The sequence below is a fragment of the Tachypleus tridentatus genome, chromosome 2, assembly GCF_004210375.1.
Source record: "Tachypleus tridentatus isolate NWPU-2018 chromosome 2, ASM421037v1, whole genome shotgun sequence".
NCBI classification, from domain to species: domain Eukaryota; kingdom Metazoa; phylum Arthropoda; class Merostomata; order Xiphosura; family Limulidae; genus Tachypleus; species Tachypleus tridentatus.
In genome coordinates this window covers 100,643,066-100,670,021 of record NC_134826.1, presented here as the reverse complement: position 1 = coordinate 100,670,021, position 26,956 = coordinate 100,643,066, and the positions used below count along the sequence as shown (strand labels likewise).

At 31.8% G+C, this 26,956-nt stretch overlaps 1 protein-coding gene across 1 annotated transcript in view; it reads right to left on the bottom strand.

Annotated features, from left to right (window-relative positions):
• LOC143244694 (ATP-binding cassette sub-family F member 1) overlaps nt 1-16,164 on the bottom strand; it is a 98,817-nt gene extending 82,653 nt beyond the window's left edge. The window contains exons 1-2 of the mRNA XM_076489809.1: nt 15,832-16,164; nt 5,173-5,237 (exon numbers count right to left, since the gene is read on the bottom strand). Of these exons, the coding sequence (XP_076345924.1) occupies nt 5,173-5,237; nt 15,832-16,021 (255 nt within the window). The 5' untranslated portion in view covers nt 16,022-16,164. The remainder of the gene's footprint in view (nt 1-5,172; nt 5,238-15,831) is intronic.
• Between the last annotated feature and the right edge of the window lie 10,792 nt (nt 16,165-26,956).

The following is a 26,956-nucleotide window of genomic DNA, read 5'->3' as shown; positions in this document are numbered from 1 at the left end:
CATGTTCTTTCAAACCAAAATTTCATGAAGGTATGTTGGGTCTCTAATCTGCTTGAAGTTTCATATTTTTTAAAATCTAAATACACCTCAGTTACTAAGCTTAATAAATTATAGTAGAATTCTGCAGTATCAGTATAGTTAATCATAATATTTGGTTATTCAACTGTACATACAAAAACTTAAAAAAAAATTTGTTTGACAACCTCCAAATGCAAAATTTTAAAAGATTTAACTGAGTTCACAGGTTGTAGCAATAAATGATAATTGTTTGATTTGTTATTCCATATTTTAAGAAAAATAAATTTAATTTATTTGTAAATAGTATTAATCAATATATACACACATACTGTATAATAATTGAAATGTGACTGTATATTGGAAAATATTTTTCTACTAAAACACAGCCAAGAGAGGGAAGACTAAAGATCAGTTTTATATTATTGGATACTTAACATGAATACACATGCACCACATCAATGCAAGTTATGTAATGTAAGCTAGATATGACTGGAAGGTCAATATAATAAAAATATATATATATATATATATATATATATATATATATGATTATGAAAATTAAGCTACTTACGCTAAACATTTGTATTTTTACGTTATAATATGTAGTAATTTTAAAATGAAAAAACATAACTTATATTTATTGTCTATTGTTTTTATGATGGTTATGAAGTTGGTCAAGTGACAGACCCAACAAAGTTAGAGTATAGAAAATAATAAAATGTAGTCTTATTCAAAACAAACATTTAAAATGTATTTAGAAGGTTTTAGAGATTATGCAAATAATATCAATATTTTGGGATGAAGAATAGTTTTCTTAATCATAACATGAAATCACTTTACACTCAGACTAGTTATGGAACAGATGAGTTTTCCATATAATTCTTTAGTAAAAATATTTCATTAAAAAAATCTGATTTTTTATGGACAAAACACTTGTAATTTTTACTAAAAGTGCAATAAATAAATTTAGCAAAGATGCACATGATGTATCAAAAGTTATTGTGAAGATACTTAACATCTACAAATGTACAAACTTGTGTATATTATTCTGAGCCTGTAAGCAAAAGGGTTAATGGTATGATTAGGAAAACAATAAACCAGAAACAGATTCCATTAACTTTACATTCTGATTAGAAGAGTAGTTAAACAGAAAAAAACAGAAGGTTGTTACATATGGAGTTCAGTTAAACTGGATTAATATTATTCCTATCTTCAAGGGAGGTAACAGAAGATGTCCTCATAATTAAGGGCCTATTATCCTTAAATTGTTTGAGGGAAATGTTGTGGAAGACTGATAAAAGACTTTGTGAAGTCATTTAATAAAGTTTATAATTTTTTTGGATAGTCAACATGGTTTCACTAAGGAAAAATATTTTCACGTTCTTTGAAAAGGTTAGTCCTTATGTAGCTAAGGGTAAGTGCAGATTTGACATAACTGGATTTTTAGGAAGCACTTGACAAGGTACCATATAAAATACTTGTAAAAAATTATTTCTACAGGTGTGGGGAATAACTTAGTAAACTGAATAGAAGAAAGGCTGGATGGAATAAAACACAGTTGTTACAAATAGTTCAGACAAATTAATGTCCCAAGTGAGGGTACCTCAGGGTTCTGTGTCCTTACTCTTTTTGATTTATATCAACAACATAGAAGAAGGAATGTTCAATAAATTACTTAAATTAGCAGATGATATTAAGATCTTTAGCAAACTAGCTGTGAAGAGGATTCTGCTGATTTACAAAAAGAATTTAGTTCATTTAGTGAGTTGAGCAAATAAATTTCAATTGAGTTTAATTTAATAAATGCAAGGTAATGCATGCAGATTATCATATTTGAATTAGTTTTAATTTGAGTTCAAATAACCTTTCAAGAAAGAAAAGCAACATCCTCTAATGGAATTCTTATATAAAGGGTACAGCTTTGTCTACAAAAAATATATAAAATAATGAGTATTAGGTGATACAGAATAATATTTGAGATAAGTAGGACAAATGCAGAGGTTAACTCGTTGACTACAGGTAAAGTGAAATCCAGCCAGCTCATAAATGCCAAAGTAACCATGGGAGTAGTCATACTATAGTTTTATAATCTACAAAGTTTTGCATGTTATCAGTACACATTACAAAGCTTTCAAACAAAAAATATCAATTTTTTTAATTAAGTTTTAAGATTCTTGTAATTAAATATTTCATTGTGAATTTTTCTTTACAAATGTTAACTATCTAACATGAAATCATTTTGATTTTAAGATTAAAAATATTTTCATGCAGCAAAAATTATAAAATTTTATATGCAAAAACTATAACCTCATAACAACCTTCAGGTAACTAACAAACCTTTCTTTTAACATCAACTTTATATTTTGTCTGTTATCTTCCCTATCTGAAATCAGTATATGTTTGGTCAACTTAACTGACTTTGTATCCACCATAAAAACTGAAGATATAAATCTAAAATATACTTTATTTGTTCTGGAATAATTACAAAATAGGAAACAACAATTGCTTAATCTCATAACATTATACATCTATTTGTATTTACCATTTTATTTACATATCAGCTATGTCTTGCTAACATTACAGAAGTTGCAATCATGTTGTGTATGTGCACTTCATGTTACTGTATTCAACAGCATAAAACCAGTCTTTACAAAGTATAACTGTCTTAGCTTTGTTGTAGTATACCCATATTTTGAAGTGTATGATCACATTCCATTTATTCCTATCACTACAAGTCACAGGCCAAATATTTATGCCATCATATTTTTTGAATTGCATTTATGATGGTTATGAGGTCAACTAGATTAAGGTAGAATAAATAACAGACTAAATACAAAGTTTTACTAAAAACAAACATTTGAAATATATTTAGGAGGTTTTGGAGATTTGTTGGACAAAGGATAGTTTTATAATCATGGCATGAAAATCACTTTGCATTTGGAATAGTTAAGAAACAGACTCAATATTTTCACAAACAAATCTTTAGTAAAAATACTTTATTAAAGAGTCTGATTTTTGTGTAAAAAAACCACTGAATCATTATTAAAAGTTACAGAATACTTAGCCTGTGCAATTGTGTACACCAACTTGTATATTATACCAAGTCTTTTACAGAAGTGTTATAATATTTGTACATGTATACATATTCTTAAATTTCAGTTATTTTTCTTGAAAGAGAGAATACTAAATAAAGAAATATAGAAAACAATGATCTCACCAACTTACGATTGCTATGAAGTATATACTTACTTGTCATACCTTGCTATTAAGATTCATTAAATTTAACACATAGAGAATGTAAATTTTGTTTAGGTTTTCTAAATGCATTTTAACATAACAAAAAAATAAGAAATTACTATACCTACACCAAAGAATTTCACTATAATTCATCAGCTTACTAACTAAGTTGTATTTGAGTCTAAAACATTATCATTTCTAGATCACCATTTCATCCTAATGGTTTTTTACTGCCTGAACACCTAACAAAGACCGAGTAAACCACGAGAAAATTCTGAGCTTTTGATTGGTTATTAGCGTGTAATAGAGCAGTGTAGGTATATGTAAGGATTTTGACAAATGGAAGAGATGGACAGAGCCACTGTTTGATTCATTAAATATATCTCACCAAATAGAAAAGACAGGACGTTTTCATATATTCTAGGTTTTAAATACTGGTTATTTGAATTTCTATTTAATAAAAAGATATAATTTTGTATTTGTATAACACAACATCTAATTTGAACCAAAGCTGCATTCAACATATCATGCAACATACAAAAATCATACTTTAGGAATTTTGTTTTAATATTCACTTTTAAATTAAAAATAATTACCTAAAGTATAATACTAAAATTTCAATTATAATTTAATATGTGATGCCTAGGTTATTGCCATAGATTCACAAAACAATATTTCAATAAACTTCTAAATGTAATTCTACAAATGTGATGGCACGTCCTCTGACACATATCCAAAGGAAAACCTGTAATGATAGGATTAAAGATTGATTAGTGAGGGACTTTTAAATCATGAATGATGTTATTCTCCATAAAGGAAACACAATTAAATGATTTATCCTGTATAGTATTTCTTGTTCTCTAAATCTCCAGACATTCTGGGACTTAAAAAAGACCCATAAATAATTACTGAAATTGAGCTTCTTGAAACTTAGGTCAACGTTCAGGAAGTGTATGTGTATTTTGCTCAATTTTTCAAGAAATCTTAAACTTTATCTTACACACCTTGAGGCATGTAAGAACCTATTACCTGTTTGATGAGGGCTAAAATGTGCAGTCAACTTAGGTGTGCCAAGCACAGTTAGGCATACATTTTCATAAAATAAAAGGCAAAATGCCCAGTTAAATTTTGTGGATGAAACTATGGGTAATAAGATTCTAGACTGTTTTGGATGGGAATTCTTATAACAAATCTATTCCAATGCTACAACAGTTTAAGTTAAAACAACAATTCTTTCTCAGACCCAATATTTCACTATAAAAAAATAAACTAAAAAAAATTAATTAAATAAAACTGGCTGATTTCTAAGAGACCAAAGAGTTGAAAAAATTTCAACATCAATGAAATGTTAAACTTTAAAAAATTAAAGTCTAAACAGACTAAAGTTATGCTAACAAAAGTGCAATAGCTTTAATAACAAATTCCAAAAACAGAAGGCCAAGGCTCTCTCTCATAAAACAAATTTTCAATTTCATAACTAAAGAATGTATGAGAAAGTTAATAATAGGGCTGAGATAAATTGTTAGTTTTGAAAAAATATGACAGAAAGAACAGCCAAAAATTACAGCACCATGATGAATAATAAAAATATATGTGAAGTGCATCGAGTGTAAAAAATAAACTGTGAACACATAAGATCAAGTGCAAAGTAAGTATAAACAGATGAGGAACCATATGAAAAAAAAAAAAAACTGTGCTAAAGAGTACAGAGAAGGCAGAAATATGCTAGTCATATATTATTCTTTCTCTCTCTCACAAATACACACACAGTATAAGATATGAGAGTTGCTCAAGATTACAAATTGGAATTAGTGGATAAGCAATAATGAAAGAAATAGAGATGGAAACAGAAATCTTAAAATTATAATAATGTTATAATATCATATCTGAATTTTAATAATAAACAGGTTTTCTTACCTCTTTTTTCTTCTTTTTCTTATCTCTGTGGCTTAGTTTTTCTTTTACATTTTCACCATTTTCAGCTAAAAAAGAACAAAAACAACATCCACATACAAATGCATCTCTTTCCAGACTATTGTACAAAACATACACATAATCAAGGTATATATATGAAGTAAGTAAAACTTTAAAATTTAGATTGCAACACAATTTCAGAGGAGCAATATATAAAACATTTTGAAAAACATACATCAATATTAACTTAAAGAACTGGATAAAATAAAAATAATGACACTCAGCAAAATCAAAGCCTGATGCAATCTTCTATGTTATTATTTAATTGAGTTATTTCTCTGAAAAAATGCAGCAGTATGGCATATTTTATGAAGCCATGTTGTTCGTTTGACAACATGAAGCTCTTAATAAAATGTACACAAATGTAGTTGATGAATTTTTTTTATCATGACATAAATAAAACACTCAACTATATTTTAATGATCTCACTTTAAGTTTACATAATTTATGTTAAATAATGCAAGTAAATACAAGTTTTAACAATTATAGAATTGCAAGATTATAATGTAATATCCTCATGTTGGATCTACAAAACTGTTTAGTGCAGGCATTATTTATTTTGTGAGCTATTATTTTATGATTGTTTAGTTTTAACAAAAAGTAAAAAGTAACTTCTTTGAAGCTTATAATGATGACAAGCTTGGTTGCATAACTTTGTACAAGTCATATGTTGAGTTTGCTATTCTTGTCTAGGCTTTACTATTATTGTTAACATCACATTGAGTCTTCAAAATTATTCGAGGCCTCAGTAATCAACATATAAATCAAGAGAATCAAGTGAGCTCAAGCCATGTAAAGTAAAGTAAAACAAGTCAAGTAAGGTTCTGTCAGAAAGAAACATAAGAAAATATGAAGTTAGCCACTGTGTGAGTGATTACCAGTGATGGGCAATATTATGAAATGAATTTCAGTTTAATAGAAATAAGGAGAATCATTTTTCTTGATGTTTATGAAACAAAGAAAGTGCTTTTTACATTAAATATATATATAGTTAAAAGAATTGCTAAACATCAAGACAATACAAAGTATCTAGTGACAATGTAATTAAATCTATTTGTTTGATCTTTGATGAAAAGAAGACAATTGTTTGAAATTTAGGATACATCTGTGGTAACCCACAGGGTAGCATTAGTGAATTCACTATTTATTTTATAAGAAAAGAAGATAAAGAAAAATAGTTTATCTTGTCAATTGGATTGCAGAGTAACTGAATCAGCTTGAATAGATTTTTGACAAGAAAAAAAAAAAGAGAGCTATTCAAAGTTTGAGATACAACTGCGATATCCATAGTGTAAAGATTTGGACCTTTTCTGTTTCATGCACATTTAAATGGGAAAACACACACACACACACATATATATGTATATATTTTTAATGTTTTTAATTCTGATTTTAGAAACAAACTTTGGAGAAATGAGAAGAAATATGTTTCTTGTTTTGTAGTGTACCTTATTTGAGAAGGTTAATCAACTTGGTACATGGACTCATCTTAACAGTTGGATAAAGAGAATCTTGTAGAAATAATTGTCCAGTCTAAATAAAAGTGAGAAAATGTGTGTGTGTGTGTTAAGCCTGTTTTAATATAGATTGTTTATATTTCACTTCCATCTTGTATCATTCAACTTCATGACTTCATTACTCAAAAGCTTAATTACTTCATAATCAGTATCTTGAATGAATCTCTTATTATCTGAACTTACACTGTTCTACTAAGTTCATTTAGTTTCACATGGAGTTTTATGTATATGTGAGATAAAGATTTTGCCATAAGGGGTGTTTGTGACTTGTTATTGATAAATATGAACAATAAATGGACAGCTATTGGATACCCCTTCTAATTAGTGGGTTTGGCTATTTCAGCCACACCCATTGCTGACAGGTACATAAAATCAAGTACACAGCCATGCAATCTCCACAGACAAACACTGGCAGTAGAATGGGACATACTGAAAAGCTCAGTGACTTTCAATGTGGCACTGTCATAGGATGCCACCTTTCCAACAAGTCAATTCATAATATTTCTGCCCTGCTAGAGCTGCCCAAAAGCTCAGCCACACAAGCTCACAGAATGGGACAGCTGAGTGCTGAAGTGTGTAGCGCATAAAAATCGTCTGTTCACAGTTGCAACACTCACTACTGAATTCCAAACTGCTTCTGGAAGCAACATCAGTACAAGAAATGTTTGTTGGAAGCTTCATAAAATGGGTTTCCATGGTTAAGCAGCTGCACACAAGCAATGTGCAATGCGAAGTGTCAGCTAGAATGGTGTAAAGTACACCACTATTGGACTCTAGAGCAGTAGAAATGTGTTCTCTGGAGTGATGAATCACACTTCACTATCTGGCAGTATGATGGATGAATTTGGGCTTGGCGGAAGTCAGTAGAACGCTATCTGCCTGAGTGCATAGTGCCAACTGTAAAGTTTTGTAAAGGAGGAATAATGGTCAGGGGCTAGATTCTTTAGTTCCAGTGAAGAGAAATCTTAATGCTACAGCATACAATGATATTCTAGAGAATTGTGTACTACCAACATTGTAGCAACAGTTTGAGGAAAGCCTTTTTTTGTTACAACATAACAATGCCCCAGTGCACAAAGCGAGATCATAAAGACATGGTTTGCCAAGGTTGGTGTGGAAAAACTTTACTGGCCTGCACAGAGCCCTGACCTCAACCCGATGGAACACCTTTCAGATGAATATGAAGGCCAACTGTGAGCCAGACTTTCTCACCTGACATCAATGCCCTACCTCACTAATGCTCTTGTGGCTGAATAGCAGCAAATCCCTGCAGCTATGTTCCAAAATCTAGTGAAAAACCTACCCAGTAGATTGGAGGCTGTTATAGCAGCAAAGGGGGTGGCAATGCCATATTAATGCCCATAGTTTTGGAATGAGATATTCAACAAGAACATATGGGTGTGATGGTCAAACGTCCCCATACTTTTAGCCATGTGGTGTATGTCAAGGTAAGCATGCCATAATCTTTTATAGAATCACATTCAAACTTTAATAAAACTATTTTAACAGCAATATGTATCAATAAACTTGGCAATAAAAGTTCAAAACTCAACTGTTAACAAGTTTTAATTTTTATTTTTAAGAATATACACACATACATATATACAGTGGTCCCTTGTTTCACGAGTCCTTTACATATTCAACGTTTTATCTTCTGAAAGATTGTTCATTTAACAACAAAATTCCTTTTAATGAATACTGTACAAGATCACAATTTTGCTTCAATTTGCCAGTCTCATGGAAATTTCCATTCTTGCTAGTTAAGCCATTAACATGATACAGAAATTTATACACCTTCTTCTCAGCTAATCACAGTAACCTGACAAGATTTCGCCACAAAAACTCTTTTCCGTAGGTCTGGTGTATCCTGGATTTGTGTGTATTACTAATGAAGAGAAAAGTAACACTACATATAATAAATAAAATTGGCTTTAAACCATACCAACTGACTAACTGAAGACTGTCTTAAAACGATACAATGCTTGTTAAATCATCAGACCAAGAGTAAGGGGTATGCATACACCTTGCCTTGATTGTTACAACAAACACATGAATGGATTTATCCTAACCTGTTATGCATTTACATGTAGTATTCAATGCTCACAGTGTGATATAATTGTTGTGTGCACAAGAGCCATTAAATGTCACAGATAAGGTTCCTTGGCTTTTTTTCACTGCCTTGAAAAATGAACTTTTTAGTAATTTACCATAATAAAAGTGTTAAATCTTAAGTGATCATGGCAACACAATGTTTTCTTACTTTTATTTAGACTGGACAATTGCTTCTACAAGATTCTCTACATCTAAATGTTAAAATGAGTCCATGTACCAAGCTGATTAACCTTCTCACTAAAGGTATGTCAAGGTAAGCATGCACTGAACAAAGAGAACTTGGAAAGCCATTTCAACCCAGCAAAAGCAGGAAATTATTAAGAAGCATGGAGAAGGTGTTATAATAAATGATGTTTGTGCTGAATACGGGCTTCCTTCTTTGACTCCGCTTGCTCACAAAGAAAAACTGAAAGCAGTAAAGGTGAATGATAAATCAACCAGGGTGTTCAAAAGCAAGTCATTGACAGTTGAAGTGGAGAAACATTTGTTAAGTTGGATCAGAGAGAAACAAATGAAAGATGACTCCATAAGTTTTGAACTTATTTGTGAAAAGACCTGAGAGATTTATGAATATTAGAAGAGAAACTTGTCTGGTAGCTCAGATGTTGAATCAATGAATTTATGGTAAGCAAGGGCTAGTTTGATAAATTTAAAAGCTGAAATTGTAAGTATAGTAATGTATGGTGAAGCTGCAAGTGCTGATAAAGAAGCAGTTGATAAATTTGAAATTGAATTTAGTTAGCTGATGGATGAGGAGAATTATCTTCCACAACAAGTTGTTAACATTGATGTAAATGCCTCAGGTAACCTATACTACTAGAGATGAAGCTGCTTTACCAAGACATAAACCCATGAATAACCAGTTAACTTTGTTGCTTGGTGGTGATGCCTCTGGAGACTTCAAATTGAAGACAATGCCTGTGTACCATTCAGAAAATCCTAGGGTATTTAAGCAACAGAAAGTAACCAGAAGGCAATTTGGAGTTTATTGGAAGTCAAACTGCATGGAATGGATTACTACGAAGCCATTCAGTGAGATGACATCAGATGTCTTTGGCTCTTCTGTGGTGATCTACTTAATAACAAATAAGCTACCTTTGAAAGCTCTGCTCCTCATGGATAATACTCTTGGTCCTGACCCTGAACTTGTTAGTTCTTTGAAGGTCTTCCAAACACATCTCCAATCTTGCAACCCATGGACCAAAATGTGATCTGCAGCTCCAAGAAATTATATATAAAAAAATGTTTAGGAGATATAACCAAGCAGCTTTAACAAATTCTAATTTGAGTCTTGCAACATTTCAAAAAACAAAGTGCAACATCTTGAAAGCTGTAAGACTGATTGTGGCAGTATGCTAAGATGTTTCAACTTGCTGTACGAATTCAGAGTGGAGGCAGTCCAGAATGTTGAGAGCTCTCAAGATGAAGAAGCAATAGGAAATGTGTAAAAGGAGACTGCTTCAACAGTTCATTTGACTGGACTTGAAGAAGCTGTAGAGGATGTTGAAGAACTGGTGCAGTCCCACATGAAAGAGCTTTCTCCTCAGGATCTGCAGTAGTTAAAAAGATGACTGAACAAGACCGTGAAGAGGAAGAAAAAGGGAAGGATGACACCATCTCTACATCAGACAGAAAAGACTATCTACCACTTGGAGAACATCAGGCAGCTAGTTGCAAGACATCCTAACACTGAAAGAACTGAACTTGTACTGTGAGATGGAGGACAAGATGGTGTCTTACTTCAAGAATCAGTTTGCAAGTAGAAGAAAGAGAGCCAATCAGCAAACTATAAACAGTATTTTTTCACTGAAAGGCAGTAAGAAGAGTCTTTGTCACCCTAAATACAAGGAATATCATCTGTTACTAGTGTTTCTGTGGCATCAAAACTTCCAGATGTCATAATGGAAAGTGATTCCTCTTGCAAGAAATAATTTATTTTCATCCATCAATACATTTCTAAACCAACAAGCAAACTTCTTCACACTTTAAAGTAAATGCATTAATTATTACACTAAAATTAAAAGTAGTTTTTACTTATTAATGTTTATATTTATAATTTCATCTTAACAGTACCTGCATATTGTATTTATTAAATTAGTTTATAATATCTGCATTTTTCTGTATTTTTAGTTACATACTGGAATTTTGGGGCATGGAAGTAGACACAATTTTAATGGAAATCCTATGTTCATTTAATAAATTTTTTACTTAATCTTTTTTGGAACCAATTACACTTACACTATATGTAACCAAAAAATTAAACTCTCAGTTTGTAGCAGAGAAGCATTTTTAACTTATGGAGATATAACCAATATAACATGCCACATTTCCCACTTTCAAAACTTGCTATACATTTTTTTCTTATGTTTGCCACTGTATCATGCATAACTAACTGATAACTCTGGATCTAAAGGCTTTAAATTTAGCAGCTTTGAACATTTTGACATCATTGTCCTTGAATGATATTTTTGAAGCCCTGCTTGACCAGGTATGAAAATTATTTTAAGCCATTTCTGTTATTTATCACACCCACATGAAAGCCAATGTGTGTCATGGCACAGCACACTAGATTTCTCAAAATAGGAGTCATAAAAGTCAAAAAACATATATATAGATAGTATAGTTTGATTACTATCTGCCTATTATGTTAAAGAGAAGAACATAAAATAGCTGTGAGGTGCAGTATGTGCTATAGTGAAGCCTTAATTAGTGTAGTGAGTGTAGTAGTGTAGTGGGATCACTTAGCCTAGAGCCAAGTGCACAAAATTTATCATGAAAGTTGAAACACTGGTTCAATTTTAAACTTAAATGATTCCTGGAGAATTAATACTCACTAGGGAGACCTGAGGAATAGAGCTCTGGAAACTGTGCAACAGATGAACCAAGTTCCCTATATTTTTAAAAGCAAAATGATCCCAATTTATTCAACCTAAAGATTGGCAGGGACAGGCAGAATCCCCTTAAGCTTTACCACTGATCATCCTTGATTGATAGTCCATACTAAGGTTACATAATAATATAAGAACCTAGATAATCTTATAGAACACTTTATTTTCACACAGTGTGTTGCACTGTGTAATAATTACAGTGAAAGAGGTTGCTAGTGCAGTAACAATTGGCAAAGAGTGGGATCCAGTGAAAAAATAAAGAGACCCTGGAAATGAAAGACTATTTCATTGAGGAAAATACTGACCTCTGGTCTAACAGATATGATATAAACAGCTACAGGGGTAGTCAAAAACCTTCAGAATAGGAAATTGCCAAATTGTGTATGTAACAGCACAGGAATGTATTAGGAACAGTCCACATACCAGACCACACAATATCTACCAGAAGAAAATTCAACTGGGCTGCTAATAACAAAACGTTATGACAAACCTAGTGAGATGTGATAAGCAAAATATTCCTCTCCTCTAACAACAATTCATTATATGCCATGTGAATCAATTTGTAAAGCCACTTCATGAAGAGATACGTCACAAGGAACAGAAGGATTCCGATGAACGAACAATCTATTACAGTACCTCAAAATGAGTCAGTACAAACCACATAACCAGTAATGTCGAGAAAACGAGCCGTTTTTACATATATAAACCATATAACACTTGAGGGCCCTGACAGGATATAATAACCAATCATGTTCAGAGCAGCCATAAAGGTGAGACATGACTAAAAATGGATTGTAGAGACAGACTGTTCTTCTTTCCTTGCTTCTAGAAATATTGGAAAGAAAAGACCTATTTGGGTAAAGCAGGACAAATGTGGAATAAAGTTCTATGCATATGGACTGCAAATAACTCCAACTGACAATGTACATAATCCAACAACAACAACAAATATAATTTAAGAGAAAGGTGAAAGCTACTGTAGGAGACAACATTATTTTCATATCCCAAAGTTAGAAAACAAGATATGATGGATGCTTTTAGATGAAAAGGATTTAACTTCTTTTTAATGCACCATTAACAATAAATATTCTATTACTGTTGATAAAAGATCATGGGTGGTCTAGATAAAGATTAAGTGCAGAGAAATCTTAGTAGTTAAACCCTTATGTCAGGCAAAAAAATGCATAACTTCCAAGCACGAAGATCTAGTTTCCAAGCATTTGGGTGGAAAATGTCTGATCAAGGTTGTCTGAACAGAGACTTCTAATATGTAAAAGGTAGAGGTGGACAATTATGCCCATACCAAAGAAAAGTAAACCATGCTTGAGCTGGCCAGTAGGGTGCAATCAAAAGATCTCAACAGATATTAGAACTATAGTCAGAATGCAGGCAATAGCCAAATCAGAGGAAAGGCATACAGATTTAAACCTGTCCTGTTTTGACTAAATACATTTACTGATATCACTTGAAGATGAGGTACAGGAGACCAAAAGAACTGCAGTTGAGAATTCCAATGAGTCGCAATGGCATCAACCATTGGAGATTAAAACTGAAAGCAAATTTGCTAAAAAACATGGCCATATAGCATCCTTTGGATTGGAAAAATCCATGTTGGTTGTGACAAGTGTTCTGCAATGAAGTTCATCAATACTGGAACATAAAATCCTAAAACACAGATATAATAAGAATGAACCCACTTAAGAAGATCAAAGGTACAAAAACAAAGGTCTCTAAGAGTGTGTGCCTCACTGACAAGAGATCTAAGACACAATCATGGAATTGTTGGAATATATTATGACAGTTTTCTCCTCAAAAGAAACACCCAGAACCATTGTCCAATGTATTGCAAGAAGTTTAACAAAAATGTAGATATGGAGAGTTGGCTCAACTTCTGTCCACATACCTTGAAACTCCCAACTTTGAAGATAAGCTCCCTTCCGTGAAGAGATGTATATGTGAATACATAGATCTCGGGATGAGGTGTTGGAATAGGTATCCAAACGATAGTGTTGCTCCAAACCAATCCCCATTTGTAACTGATGATGCTGTTCCTTTGTAATGAGACAGGATGATCCAAAGGATTGTAATGCATAATCCAATGGTCATATAGTAACGACTGAAGGGACCTCATATGTGCTCATCCCAAAGTAATGAGAGATTCGAGGGATGCTTACATCCCCAAAAGAGAGAGAGAACCATCAGTGCAGTAGGAAAAGGAGACAGAAATAGAAGTGTGATGGCTCTTTCCATGGCTTTAAGCCTAAGAGAATTTGGTTGAGCATGGCTTAATTAAGTGTTGATAAACACACCCAAATGGTTTTCAATTATTATAAATGCAAGATACTGCATGTGGGCTATCATAATTTGAATTACACATATACTTTGGATGAGAATAACCATATGAGCATCATGAAAGAAAAGGATCTTGGTGTAATCGTTGACCAGTCTCTTAAGCCATCCAAGTAGTGTGCTGTTACAGTGGTAGGGCAAATAGAATTTTAGGTTGTATCTACAGAAATATTCAATTCAAGTCTAAAAGAGCTCATAATTTCCTTTTTTAGGTAACTACTTAAGCTACATTTTGAGTGTTGTGTTCAGTCTTTGACTCCTTACTTTAGGAAGGACACTGAATTGTTGGAAAGGATTCAGAGGAGAGTTACTAAAATGGTACCTGGGACAGAGGAATTGTCATATGATATCTCAAATTTTCTTTTGAAAAAAGAAGAGTTAAAGGGGAGAGCATCTAATTTAAGTAAAAATAAATAAATAATAAAAGGAATTTATAATGCTGATGTATGAACATTTTTCATACTTAACAACAATAATTACAGAACTAGGGGACACAAATACAGATTTAGGCAAAGAAGAAACTGTCTTTAGCAAAGACATTTTTATTTTTCCTATAGGGTGGTTGTCATTCAAAATAGGTTGTTTTCGGATACTGTGGAGGCAGTAAATTTGAGTTTAAAATAAAGCTTGATAGATGTAGAAATGACAAGGTCTGATTTTAATTTTTATTTATTTAAGTTTTGGCTTAGAGGAAGTGACAGCCAAATTGGACCAATAGTCTCTTTTTGTCCCTAAACATTATGTTGGCATCCAATTTCTATTGGAAATATTAGAATTATCCTGAATAATGTAAAAATAAAGGTAACACGAAAAATGTAAAGAATAAACATGCATAATACACTAGGGCAAAATGAATATGTCAAACTCAAAGCAATTAATACTATAAAAGGATAAAGGTTAAAATATGAACTGATTAAGTTTTATTGTAGAATTGATATGCCTTTGTTTCTTTTAGGTGGTATATGTGTGTTTAAATATGTATATATTATAATCCACACACTAAACAGTGCTTAATTTGTGATGGAATGCTCAAAAACAGCATTACAGTACTTTTTAAGAAGGAAATGATGGAATTCTTCAATAATATCAATGTTTGTTGTAAATATAGGGTGTTCGGAAAGTCACTGTGCAGTTTTGTAATCATATTTTATTCAGTCTATTTCAAGCCAGCAACTAATAGCGGTGTTTAGAAACAAAATAAAAAGGATCCAGGCCTGTATTGATGCCAACGGGGGTCACTTTCAACATTGTTTATAACTGTCATTCATATTTACCTCCTGTATTCTATACTGAAATATGTCTGTTAATAAATATACAAGTGCACAGTGACTTTCCAAACACCCTGTATTTACACTAACCTTGTCATAATTTTTACGTTCCACTTCCTATCTGCAAATTAAGCACTATATACGTGTGTATGCGCAAACTAATGTAATTTTGCCGATTTCAAAAGAAACGTTAACTAAAATATCAAATGTAGGCCTAACCTCACCACCTTACGATCCTTACTCTTATTCAGTCATACGTTACGTTTAATCCTACTAGTACCACACAAGTCAATAAGTAATGGAAGTACGTCTCCACATAAATTACCTTAAATATAAATTACATAATGTTTGTTGTGTTTACACAGACGAAAAATAAAAGTATAATTTACACTTGTCCTTTTAAGATTATTTATCGTTAAATTAAATAAAAGTTTCTTTTCATACAGTTTTCACTGAATAAAATGTTACCGTTTTCTCCCACTCTTTTCACAGAATTAACATTCTCTTCATCAATTTCATTCTCATGTCCAACTTCATCACCTGTAAAACCCATTTCTTCCAATTCTTCTTCTAATGTTTTTTTTATTTCCGACTTTCCCGTATTGGAAATTTCATCTACATCCTTTTTTGCTGATTTTCCTTTATTCTTTTTAGGCATTTTAAATTATTAACTGTATTTCTCAAACAACAATATGTTTCAAATTACGTACATTAAATTCAGAAAATTACACTTAACACCGAATTCTAAAAGACGTACAGAGGCAACGTGCCCTCAAACAACGAATGTCGCGCCACCTACTGTCAGTTTTAAATTCGTTCTATAAATATGTATTAAACTTGTATTCACGTAAACTGCATATTCCTCGGGTGGGATGGAGGTTCGCAGTATTTTGATTGTTTGTTTGTGTTGAATTTCGCATAAAGCTATAAGAAGACTATCTGCGCTAGCCGTCCCTAATTTAGTAGTGTATGACTAGAGGGAAGACAGTTAGTCATCATTAGTCACCGTCAACCCTTGGACCACTCTTTCTCCAACAAATAGTGGGATTGATCGAAGTAAGAACGCTCCCACGGCTGAAAGAGTTAGCATGCTTGATGTGACACAGGTTTGAGCCCGAAATCCTCAGATTACAAGTCGAGAGTCCTAACCACTTATTCATGCCGGGTAGTCCGTAGTATACATGACTTTTATGAAATGCGTGGCCAGCTTTTGGCGATTAAATTATAGATTTTAAAAACGTATAAAATGAAAAAAACTTACAGAAACAAGAATGTATGGTATTACTCAATGGTTGTTATTCTAGACTAGAATATCACATCTGAACTAAAATATTTGATTAAATCATGTAATATTTAAAACATCCTCTGTTCATTTTATTTTGACAAATAGCAAATAATCTTGCAGTACTGTACGAAATTTATTTGGAATTAAGCATAAAACGAAGTATAATATAAAAAAAGACAAGAACCATTTAACTATGAAATACATGAACTTATTAATGCATTTAAACAAAAAAAAGCAATTAACGAATATATATGTACTCACAAGCATAAACACTAAAATTGAAAAATAATAAATAACAAAACGTAGAGATGTCCTGCCTGTTTTAAAAGTGGACAGTCTAACAATTAATATTGCAATACCAAAAGATAAACAGAATAAGAAACTATAGCCTTACCTAAAAAGTTAAATACTTCATAAAACCTACAAAATAAAAATTAAACATAGCTTTAAGTCGTAAAAATCTATTAGAATTAATTTAATTAATACATACACACAAATAAATTCATGAGCAACGATACGTGTAATAAAAACAATTTGAAAGCACGTTAAAACAACATAAAAGAAAACAACTCAGACATGATCTCCTAAGAGTGATGCTTCAGCACTGCAATCCCCTCTAGCATGGACAAGTTTTTATCATCGTTAGTTGCTTTGTAGAGAGCTTTACTCTTCGCCCCTTCTAAGATGTCTCAAGTGGTATTTCTGCTAGTTGTACTTTGATTACCATAGCTCTCTATATTCTTCAGAACTATCCAGTCAATATCTTAAAAGTTGAGCTGTCAAAGCTTTGTTGAGGTCGGTTCACTCCACCTTCATTTTCCCGAAACTTAAATGTCATTCAGAACATTTGTAGTACTTGAAGTGTATATACTTTGGCTAAAGAAAGTGGTTGTTTCATCAAAGATGTATGCACATATTTTTTTTCCTATTCGTGGTTGTGCTACACACTACGATGAAACATGTCACCAAACCATTTGGAGACATCGATAATAAAAAGCAATGACGCCAGCTGTTGTGCCATTTACAAGTGTAAATTCCCATCTGGGGTAGTGTCTAATCTTTCCAGGTTTGCCAGTGGCATTAGAATCTTCGTCAGTTTGGTTCTAGAAGACATCATCACCAGCAATTTAATAAAACTGGTGAGCTCTCCCAATTTGGATGGACAAATCAGCAAACTTAATAATCACCTTAAATTATTGTCAGTCATCACAGATGGTTTGGTTCTAGAAGATATGCAACATCCCTTTCATCAAATTGGTGAACTATCCCAAGCCAGATGGATATATAAGCAACATATTTTTATTCATGGACTTGTTATTGATAAACGTCAGTCTGACACTTTTCACCTGTTTAATAATTTCACGTCTTTCCGTGTAGAATAAGTTTGAATATTTTGAAATAGTTGGATGGCTTCATAGTTGGAGCTGGAAACCATGGTAATACAAGATATCGAAAACAATTACAAAAGGTTAAAACTTATGTTAAGATTTATGCTGTTGTTTCTTGGTTATGGATTTGCACTCCTTTGTGAAGTGCCCTATTTTGTAGTAAGTATACCATTTCTTCTCCAATTTATCTATTAACCTTCTGTCACCTATGATGGACTCCTGTTTCTGGTCAGCCACCATTGGTTTTGACTTTAAATTATTATTTTTAGACTTTTCAGATATATTCCTACCATGAAGTTCTATATGCTTTTCTACAAACTTGATCATCTCGTCCATATCTTTAGTGGTCTTTTCTTTAGGAATATTGGCCTGCCAGTTGAGCATGTGTTATTGAAATGTTCATATATTAGTAGATCTGCCAGCCACTTAAAATTATTTTCACATTTGGTCATGTTAGTCTGTATTGTAAGTATTATTGTAGAAAAGCCATAAACCTTTTGTTAAGCTGAAGATGACCTAAGAAGGTCGAAACGTTGTTCTCTGCTTTATTTTGGTAAAAATATTAATACCTATACCAGCCGTCCTGATATATATTTTTACTTAAAGTGGGTTTCTTGTCATTACGAAGATCACTTTTAACTTGCCATAGTCTATAGCATCATCTAATGTCATGCTTTGATAGACTTGTAAGCCTTTTTATGTAAGAAATGGGATGAGAAAGACTGTCCAGTCATTTTTATCCCAGTTATGTCTTTGGGCAATTTTTTCATATCTCTCTAGCCTATATATTTCCAGTCTTTCCTTTCTCCCATTTAATTCTCCCCTTTTCTCTCCTCTTTCAGTCTTTCTTTCTTCTCTGCCTAAGCTTCTCTCTTTCTCTAATTCATGTTGTCGTTTAGAAAACTCATAGTTTACTGTCTCTTAACCTGAGACACTCACCACTTACAATTCACTTATTAAAATTTGTTAACATGGTTTTACATTATGATTGTAGCTATAAAATTTATAATCTTATTAATGAAATTTTCGAGTGACTGGTGAAAGCAACTGGGATTGCCATTTTCAAGTTTGAACTGATATTCGAGCTTAACTGTGAGATCAGAAATTCACAAGAATCAAGTGCAACTAATATATTTTGAATTACTGTTACCTCTTGAAAGAAGCGTGTGTGTGTGTTTTCCTTTAGCAAAGTCACATTGAGCTATCTGCTGAGTCCATCGAGGGGAATCGAACCCCTGATTTTATCGTTCTAAATCTAAAGACTTGCCGATGTACCAGCGAGAGACTATAGAAAGAAACAATCAGCTGATATCAACTCCTAATCTTTTTACTAACTCATCCCAACTTTAAGGACCTAATTATGCTATTGTTTTATTTCTTCCAAAATAAAACTACTGGACGAAACTGTTTGAAAGTTGACAAGAACTTTCCTGAAAGCATGTAGTTTCAAAAAATAAAACTTTTAATTTTGATTTTTTCAAATATTTCTCATAAAAATTGTTATTTAATGTAATTATTTGTTATCGATTTATGAATAGTTCACCTGAAAGGTGATTTTTATGTAGAGTAAAAAAACATTATTTGCTATATTACAGTTATCACATTTTATTTGCATTGTCTGTAGAGCATCATATATAGATTTCAAAGTTTTAAGGTAAATGTACATATTTCATTTTCAATTTTCTGTACCCATTATCATCAAAATACAGTGCAATGAAATGTTAAATATAAAAAATATAAATATATTCGTACCTTTTAGATCTCTGTAGAAGTCTCTTGCAGCATCTTTAACTCAATATAAAGAGTAGTTTTATTGGGCATAGCTCGTATGGATAATGATGCACAGTCTAACAATATTTACAACAAATCTGAGCTTTAGTGACGTATCTTGATAAAAATGCGTAAAATTTGATTAAAGATCACAAGTTTTTGTACATAAAGAATGAAATTGTTTTAATTAAGTATTTTTATTTTATTAGGTATTTCCTCTCTACACTTTCTTCTTTCACAATTTATGCTCCCATTCTCTCTACATATATTTCCAGTTTTTTTCCTTTTTCTCATTTGCTTCTCCCTTATTTTTTTTAGATTTTATTCCTCTATTCTCTGCCAAAGATTTTTTCTTTTTCTAATTCTTGTTGTTGTTTAGAAAAATCTCGCAGTTCACTTCTTTTAACTTAAAGTTTGGTTAAAGATTACAAGTAGTTTGTACTCAAATAGTGAACTTGTTTTAATCAATTATTTTTTTTATTTTAGTAGGTATTTATTTAAATATTTGAGTTAAAAATTGTTATTTTTGTTTTCTAGTTATCCGTTGCCAAAATCTGAATATTTAAAGTAGTATTGTCAACTACAGTACAATGTTTAAAATCAAAATAGGAAAAAATGTACCCACCTCTTATTCTTTCATCAGATAATATTGAACATTTTAGTTTATATTCTTAATTATAAATTTTTACTTTTTCATAACAAGCTCATTTTTTATGTTTTATTTTTCTTTCTCATTCTTTAACATTATCACATAACATGACACACGTCAAAGACCATTCTTGGGGTTTACTTGGCAGTGACACTAAGTCTGATAAACGGAGGCAATTTAGTTTACATAAAAAAATTATAAACCTTTTAATATGCATTTTAAAACATAACTAACACACAGTTACGTAAAATATGAAACTAAAACCAAATTAAATTTTAGTTGTTTGTCTATCTAACTTGTTTATAGATAAGACATAATGCTAAAGTGTTAGCAAGGATACAAACAGCAACAATAGTTAGAACATTTGACAAGTTCTGAATGAAACTCTTCGTTCGAATTTTGAAATGTGGTCTTTCAATTGGTTACAAACATCTGGTTCAACTAAGTATAAGTGACTGAGAAATCGCAAGTGTGAGTAGAGTTTGAACTTGGCATTTGTCAAAATTCCAAGAAATTTATTTTTATTTCTTAATGAACTTGAAAGAGATACGTGTAGTCGAAACAATTAATCTAGGTTTTCTCTGTATGAGGAAGATTTAATGTAATCCAGCTATTCTCAAAGTAGAAAGTTTAAATATTAAAACTTTATAAGTAACAACTTAAGTTTGAGGATTCTTTCAGTGCTTCTCTTTAAATAACCAAATTAAAGCCTAAATAATATAAATTTTGAACTATAATATAAATTTTAATGAAAATTTCATTTGTAAATATTGATAGCAATATTGCTCAATTAAATTTCGAATGTAACAAAGTAAACTCTCGTGGCAATACACGGATAACCATAATCATATAAACTTATTCCATAACCATTAAGTTAATATGCATAATTTCATCTCTCTTTTTTTTTTACTTATGGTTTATCTTTTATTTTTTCTCCAATTCTTTGTCTTTTATTATTTATACTGAAACATCAAATGGTGCTCATGGAACGTCATTATTAGACTATGAGAATTGTTTCACTGATGCTTTGCACATGAAAATGATGCCATCTTGGTTATACACTTTCATAATCAAGGCAACAGCAAGTTAAACTTGTAAAAATAATTAAACCTATCAAATATGATTTTAAAAATATAAATAATATATAATTAATTAGAATATTATTATCAAATAAGGATATAAAATATTGGTCCTCTGTACCTATCCTTTTGTGTTTCTTGCCTTGAGTAACATGGTTTAAAATTACATGGTGTTTTTCAGGAATATATCTCCTCCATAACTCGAGATTCCACAAAATTATTCAAATAAGAATTAAAATCAGAATTCTAATTGAAAAACGTATTAATATATTAGAATAACAAGTCTGAAGAAATTCAGAAGGATATAAAAGAAGAACAGATAGACTGTAATGACTAAATTTAAAAAGTGCATCAAGGAAGCTATAATTATAAAATTGTTGAAATGAAAACAAACATTAGTGATTGAATAAAATACCTGGAAAATAAATAATTAAATGCAAAAATTAAGTAACCCATACCATTGTTGCATTAGTTCATGAGTTTCAACTAAAAATTTCATCTAGTACAATTTCAGAATAACGTATTTCATTTACTCTTATTACTATTACTGCTGTACCAGGCGTTAGTGAAAAATATTCTTGAACTAATCAAGCCATGGCATTTTAAATCCAGTTCCAGAATCTAGCTGTTCAGTTCATTATCAGTCACTAGAAAATCAGTGTACTAGAATGAAAAGGTACTGTGGGAGTCATATCAGGATCAATTGGAGATAATTTTAAGATTTAAAAGGTGAAATAGTAAATAACAAGCCTTCCCTGCTTCCAATTTAGAAGGACCAGCATTATATCTCAAAACGGCTGGTATGGGTATTAAAACTTTTATTAAAATAAAGTAGAGAACAACGTTTCGGCTTTCTCAGGTCATATCGAGGTTAACAAAAAGAATTTGCAATTGACTGTTACTGGGCAAATAACTTGAGAACGAGAGTGTAAACGGATACAGGATTGTAGGGGCATTGTAGTATATGTTAGGTTATTAATTAGTATACGTATAAAGGTGTTCATTATACTGGTTTAATTTCGGTTTGAATTGTTGTACAAGTAGGGCTTCTTTGAGTTTATGTTTGTTTACGTTTCTTTCTCTACTTGACATCTGGGTGTTTTCTATGAGCATGTTGCGTTTATTTTATTTGTAGTGCTCATAACGTGTGAAGGTTGTTTTTTTTGTTCTTTAAATCTGGTTTCCATTTTTCTGCTTGTTTCTCCAATATAGAAGTCGTGGCAGTTGTTGCATTCTATTTCATAAATTATGTTGGTGTTGTGTTTGTTAGTGTAGTTTTTACATAGTGTGGTCTTTAGTTTTGTTCCTGGTTTTTTAAATAAATTTGGCGTTTACTGGAATGTTCTGTTTTGTTATAAGTTTTTCCAAATGTTGGTTATTTTCCGCTGGTGTCGGGAATGCATGGTATGCAGCAGTATGAGTAGTTTGTTGTATCTTTGGATTTATTATTGTTTGTTGTTGTTGATCTAGGTGTGTGCGTATATAATTTTTTTTATTGGTTTTTGAAAGAAATTTGTTTACGTTGATGAAGCGTTGTTTTATTTTATTGATTTCATTGTTAATTTTATCGGGTGAGCATAGTTTCGTGGCTGTGTTTATTTAGTTTCTTAATATGTTGAGTTTTTGGTTTTGAGTCCCACGGTATGTAAGTCCAGTATGGTGATTTTACTGTGGATTTCTATTTTGAATTGTATATCGGTTCTAATGATCTTGAGGTTGAAAAATGCTATTTAGTTAGTTTTTCCTGTTTACAGGTGAACGTAATGACAGTGGATCAAAACGTTGTTCTCTACTTTATTTTATTAAACTTTTTAATACCCATACCAGCCGTCTTGAGATACATTTTTATTTCAAGTGGGTTCCTCGTCATCACGAAACACCGACAGTGATTATATTATGTAACCTTATATGTGAGAGTTGTAAAACCTATCCAGCATTGGTAGCGCAAGATAAGCAGGCCAGTTGAACAAGCTAACCTTTGGAATTTCGACTAGTTCTGCCAGTCCATACTTTATTTACATTAATTGAGCGATGCAGTGGCCAGTGGAGCGCACAAGCACTAACTCGAGATGTTTACACTTGAAGTAAAGAATCCGACTCCGAAACTGAGATTCACAGAAATAAACATTTTTAATATATTTTCAAAATATCATTTGTCCAAAATTAATTTTGGCCTGGCATGGCCAAGCGCATAAGGCGTGCGACTCGTAATCCGAGGGTCGCGGGTTCGCGCCCGCCAAACAGGCTCGCGCTCCCAGCCGTGGGGGCGTTATAATGTGACGGTCAATCCCACTATTCGTTGGTAAAAGAGTAGCCCAAAATGCTTCAGTAGTTGAATATGTTTGGAGTGTAAAAACAGAAATAAATATTTAGTGCAAAATTTCAGAACAAGGCATGAAAGAAAGAAAAGACCTTAGATGAATTTGCAAAAGGATAGCACAGTTATATCACCAGATGTTCCACGTGAGCCATTGAATTCCTTGGTGTATACTTAATTTACAGACACTTTGAAAGACTAGGATATGATAAATTAGGTCTACATCTTTAGAGAAGGATTTTCAGTTTTTGTATTGAGCTGGAATTCATTAAGGTTTTGCATAAACAACTAAAGATATTCTCTTTAAGTTATTGAATGGTCAGATGTCACAATGAATAATACTGAAACATAAACACACATTGACATTAGCATAAAAGGAATTAAAGTATTAGATAGACAATAAGTTAAATAGAATGGAATGAAGATGCCACAAGACATGAATAAATTCAATATAGGAGTTACTTCACTAGAAGTGGAACTTTCAGTAGAAAAAGGGAGCGTGGTTTGCAATGTTAAGAAGTGAAACACTCATTCCAGGAATTATTAGAAAAATTCTTCATCTAATGGTTGTGGCAAAGTGTATCTAAATTATTTGGCATGTTCCGTGAAATTAATTTTCGAAACACTCATAAATGTAAAGAATAAAGGTATACATAATTTCATCTAGGAAAGACTTAAATAAAACCGGTTATTTAACAAAAGGTAACTGTGGTGAGAAGGCTGGTAAATTTGGATTTCTTCAAAATGACATGATATAGCTGAATAAATTTTATTGCAAAATGTGAAAAATTACAAAGTTAAGAAAGTGTCAGTAGGATATACAGTTTAAACCAAGAATAATTCATCATACTTGTCTGTGAAAGTATGCCAGTAAGAGAATGACCACGTGAGTAACTCCAGAGAAGAACTTCTCAATGTAACTTCAACCTGAGAAAGAGCTCAGAATTCCCGTAATGACTTTCTGTAGAAGATAATCTAGGTTGAAACCATTAGCAAATTAGCTCAAATATCTACCTAGGGATATCTCCTACAACAGTAGTATGGCCAATAACAACCAGGGACAAGATTCTATCCATTTGCATAATGTTCACCTTAAAACAGAAAACCACCAAAAAGATGTAGTGAATGAACAATTTAGTGTAGTGTTTTATTTTATTTGTTCTATTACTGTTGTTCAATGAACTTCATTATCAAGGCATTCGCAATATTGTCAGCTATATATATATCTCTAATATTGTAATTTATTTGTTAGCTAGAGGCTGCTGCGGTTTTTCATGATGTAATTTAATATTCAGCTTACGTTAGCCATAGAAGCTTTAGAACAAAGGTATATTATAAAACTATGTTCCATGAAGTGTGCATGTGTATTTTCCTATAGCAAAGCTACATCGGGTACTCTGCTGAGTCCACCGTCCATGAAATGTCAACACAGTTGAAAAAGAAAGTGTTACTAGAGAAAATATAACAAGGTAGTTGAAATTATTGTGCTAATTTGTACATATAAGTTAATTTTTGTGTAAAGTGTAAATGTAGGCTTAATCTATTTATAGCAATGTAGGAAGTAATATAAGTTTGTAGAAATTAAAAGAAAAGTTTGTTTGTTTGTTTTTGAATTTCGCACAAAGCTACTCAAGGGCTATCTGCGCTAGCCGTTCCTAATTTAGCAATGTAAGACTAGAGGGAAGACAGCTAGTCATCACCACCCACTGCCAACTCTTGGGCTACTCTTTTACCAACGAATAGTGGGATTTACCGTCATATTATAACGCCCCCACGGCTGAAAGGGCGAGCATGTTTGGTGCAACAGGGATTCTAAGCTGCAACCCTCAGGTTACAAGTCGAACGCCTTAGCCCACCTGGCCATGCCGGGCTGATTAAAAGAAAATATAAATTAATTTTCTTTTATTAAATGGATTGGAATGTAAGTTATTTTCAACTTATAATTTGAAGGAACTCCCAAAATTAAATTTAGAAAAAAATGCCTTTACACACGAGATATATATAATATTTTTTTAAATTTTAATCAATGTTTCGCCTTTCTGGCTTCATCTGGTTAATATACACAACAGTTTGGTATTAGAATATTTGTAAAATTATAAAACTACTTGTAATGTTCTGTTTCTGCAGTCTGTCATAATGTCATAATTTCATTAAAAAATACAACATACCTTAGCAATATGCTTGACAATATAACCTTCAGTTTAATATTCGCGTATTCTGGAGTATTACACAGTCTTGCAATTTGTTTTAAACACTGATTGTAAACTTTGTATCCTTTCCATTTATTATTGCATCTAAGCGCCTTCTATTTTCGTCTTTGTGTTTTCAGCTAATAATAAAACACATTGTAGTTCTCTGTATGTTTGTATCTAGTGAAATATGTTAATTTAGCAATAGAGTTAGTATTATATCTATACTATGATATTAGAAAAATAATGAAACAATTACAATAATTTATATATTTTTGGAACCACATAATAATAGATTCGAGAAATAGAACATAATAAATAGTTTTATAAATTGATGAATATCCTCTGCATCAAAAAACTGTGTATATTAACCCTGATGAAGCCGCAAAGGTAAAATGTTAGTTATATTTTTTAATGTTTTTATATATATCTGAAGCGTAATAGTAGTTTTTTCTAAACAAACAAGCTGATCAGGACAGAAAAACCAAAAGGCTTTCTATAGCAGCTCTGAAAATATAACATTACCCCATTTGTAATTTAACGTCTCATTCAATTACAAAGATACCCCAAAACATTGATGAATCAACACCGTTTCCTTAAAAACATTATTCGAGGTGTTAAAGATTCTAATTATCGAAGAAAATAACATTACCGGAAATTGATAGAAAAACAGATATTAAAAATAAAAAACAACAAAAACCTACAGTTCTAAAACTGGCTTAACAATTCAATTTCGTTAAAGGAAGGTAATGCTTCTCAAACACGTAATAAATGTAAGCCATCAATTTTACTAGCATCTAAATGCAAAATCATTGTTGCACAGTTACAAGAAAACACAGAAATGTTTTGAACGACAGTCATAATAATAAGTAAAAAAAACTTCAGCTCAAGTATATGCCACTTCTGGCAAATGGTC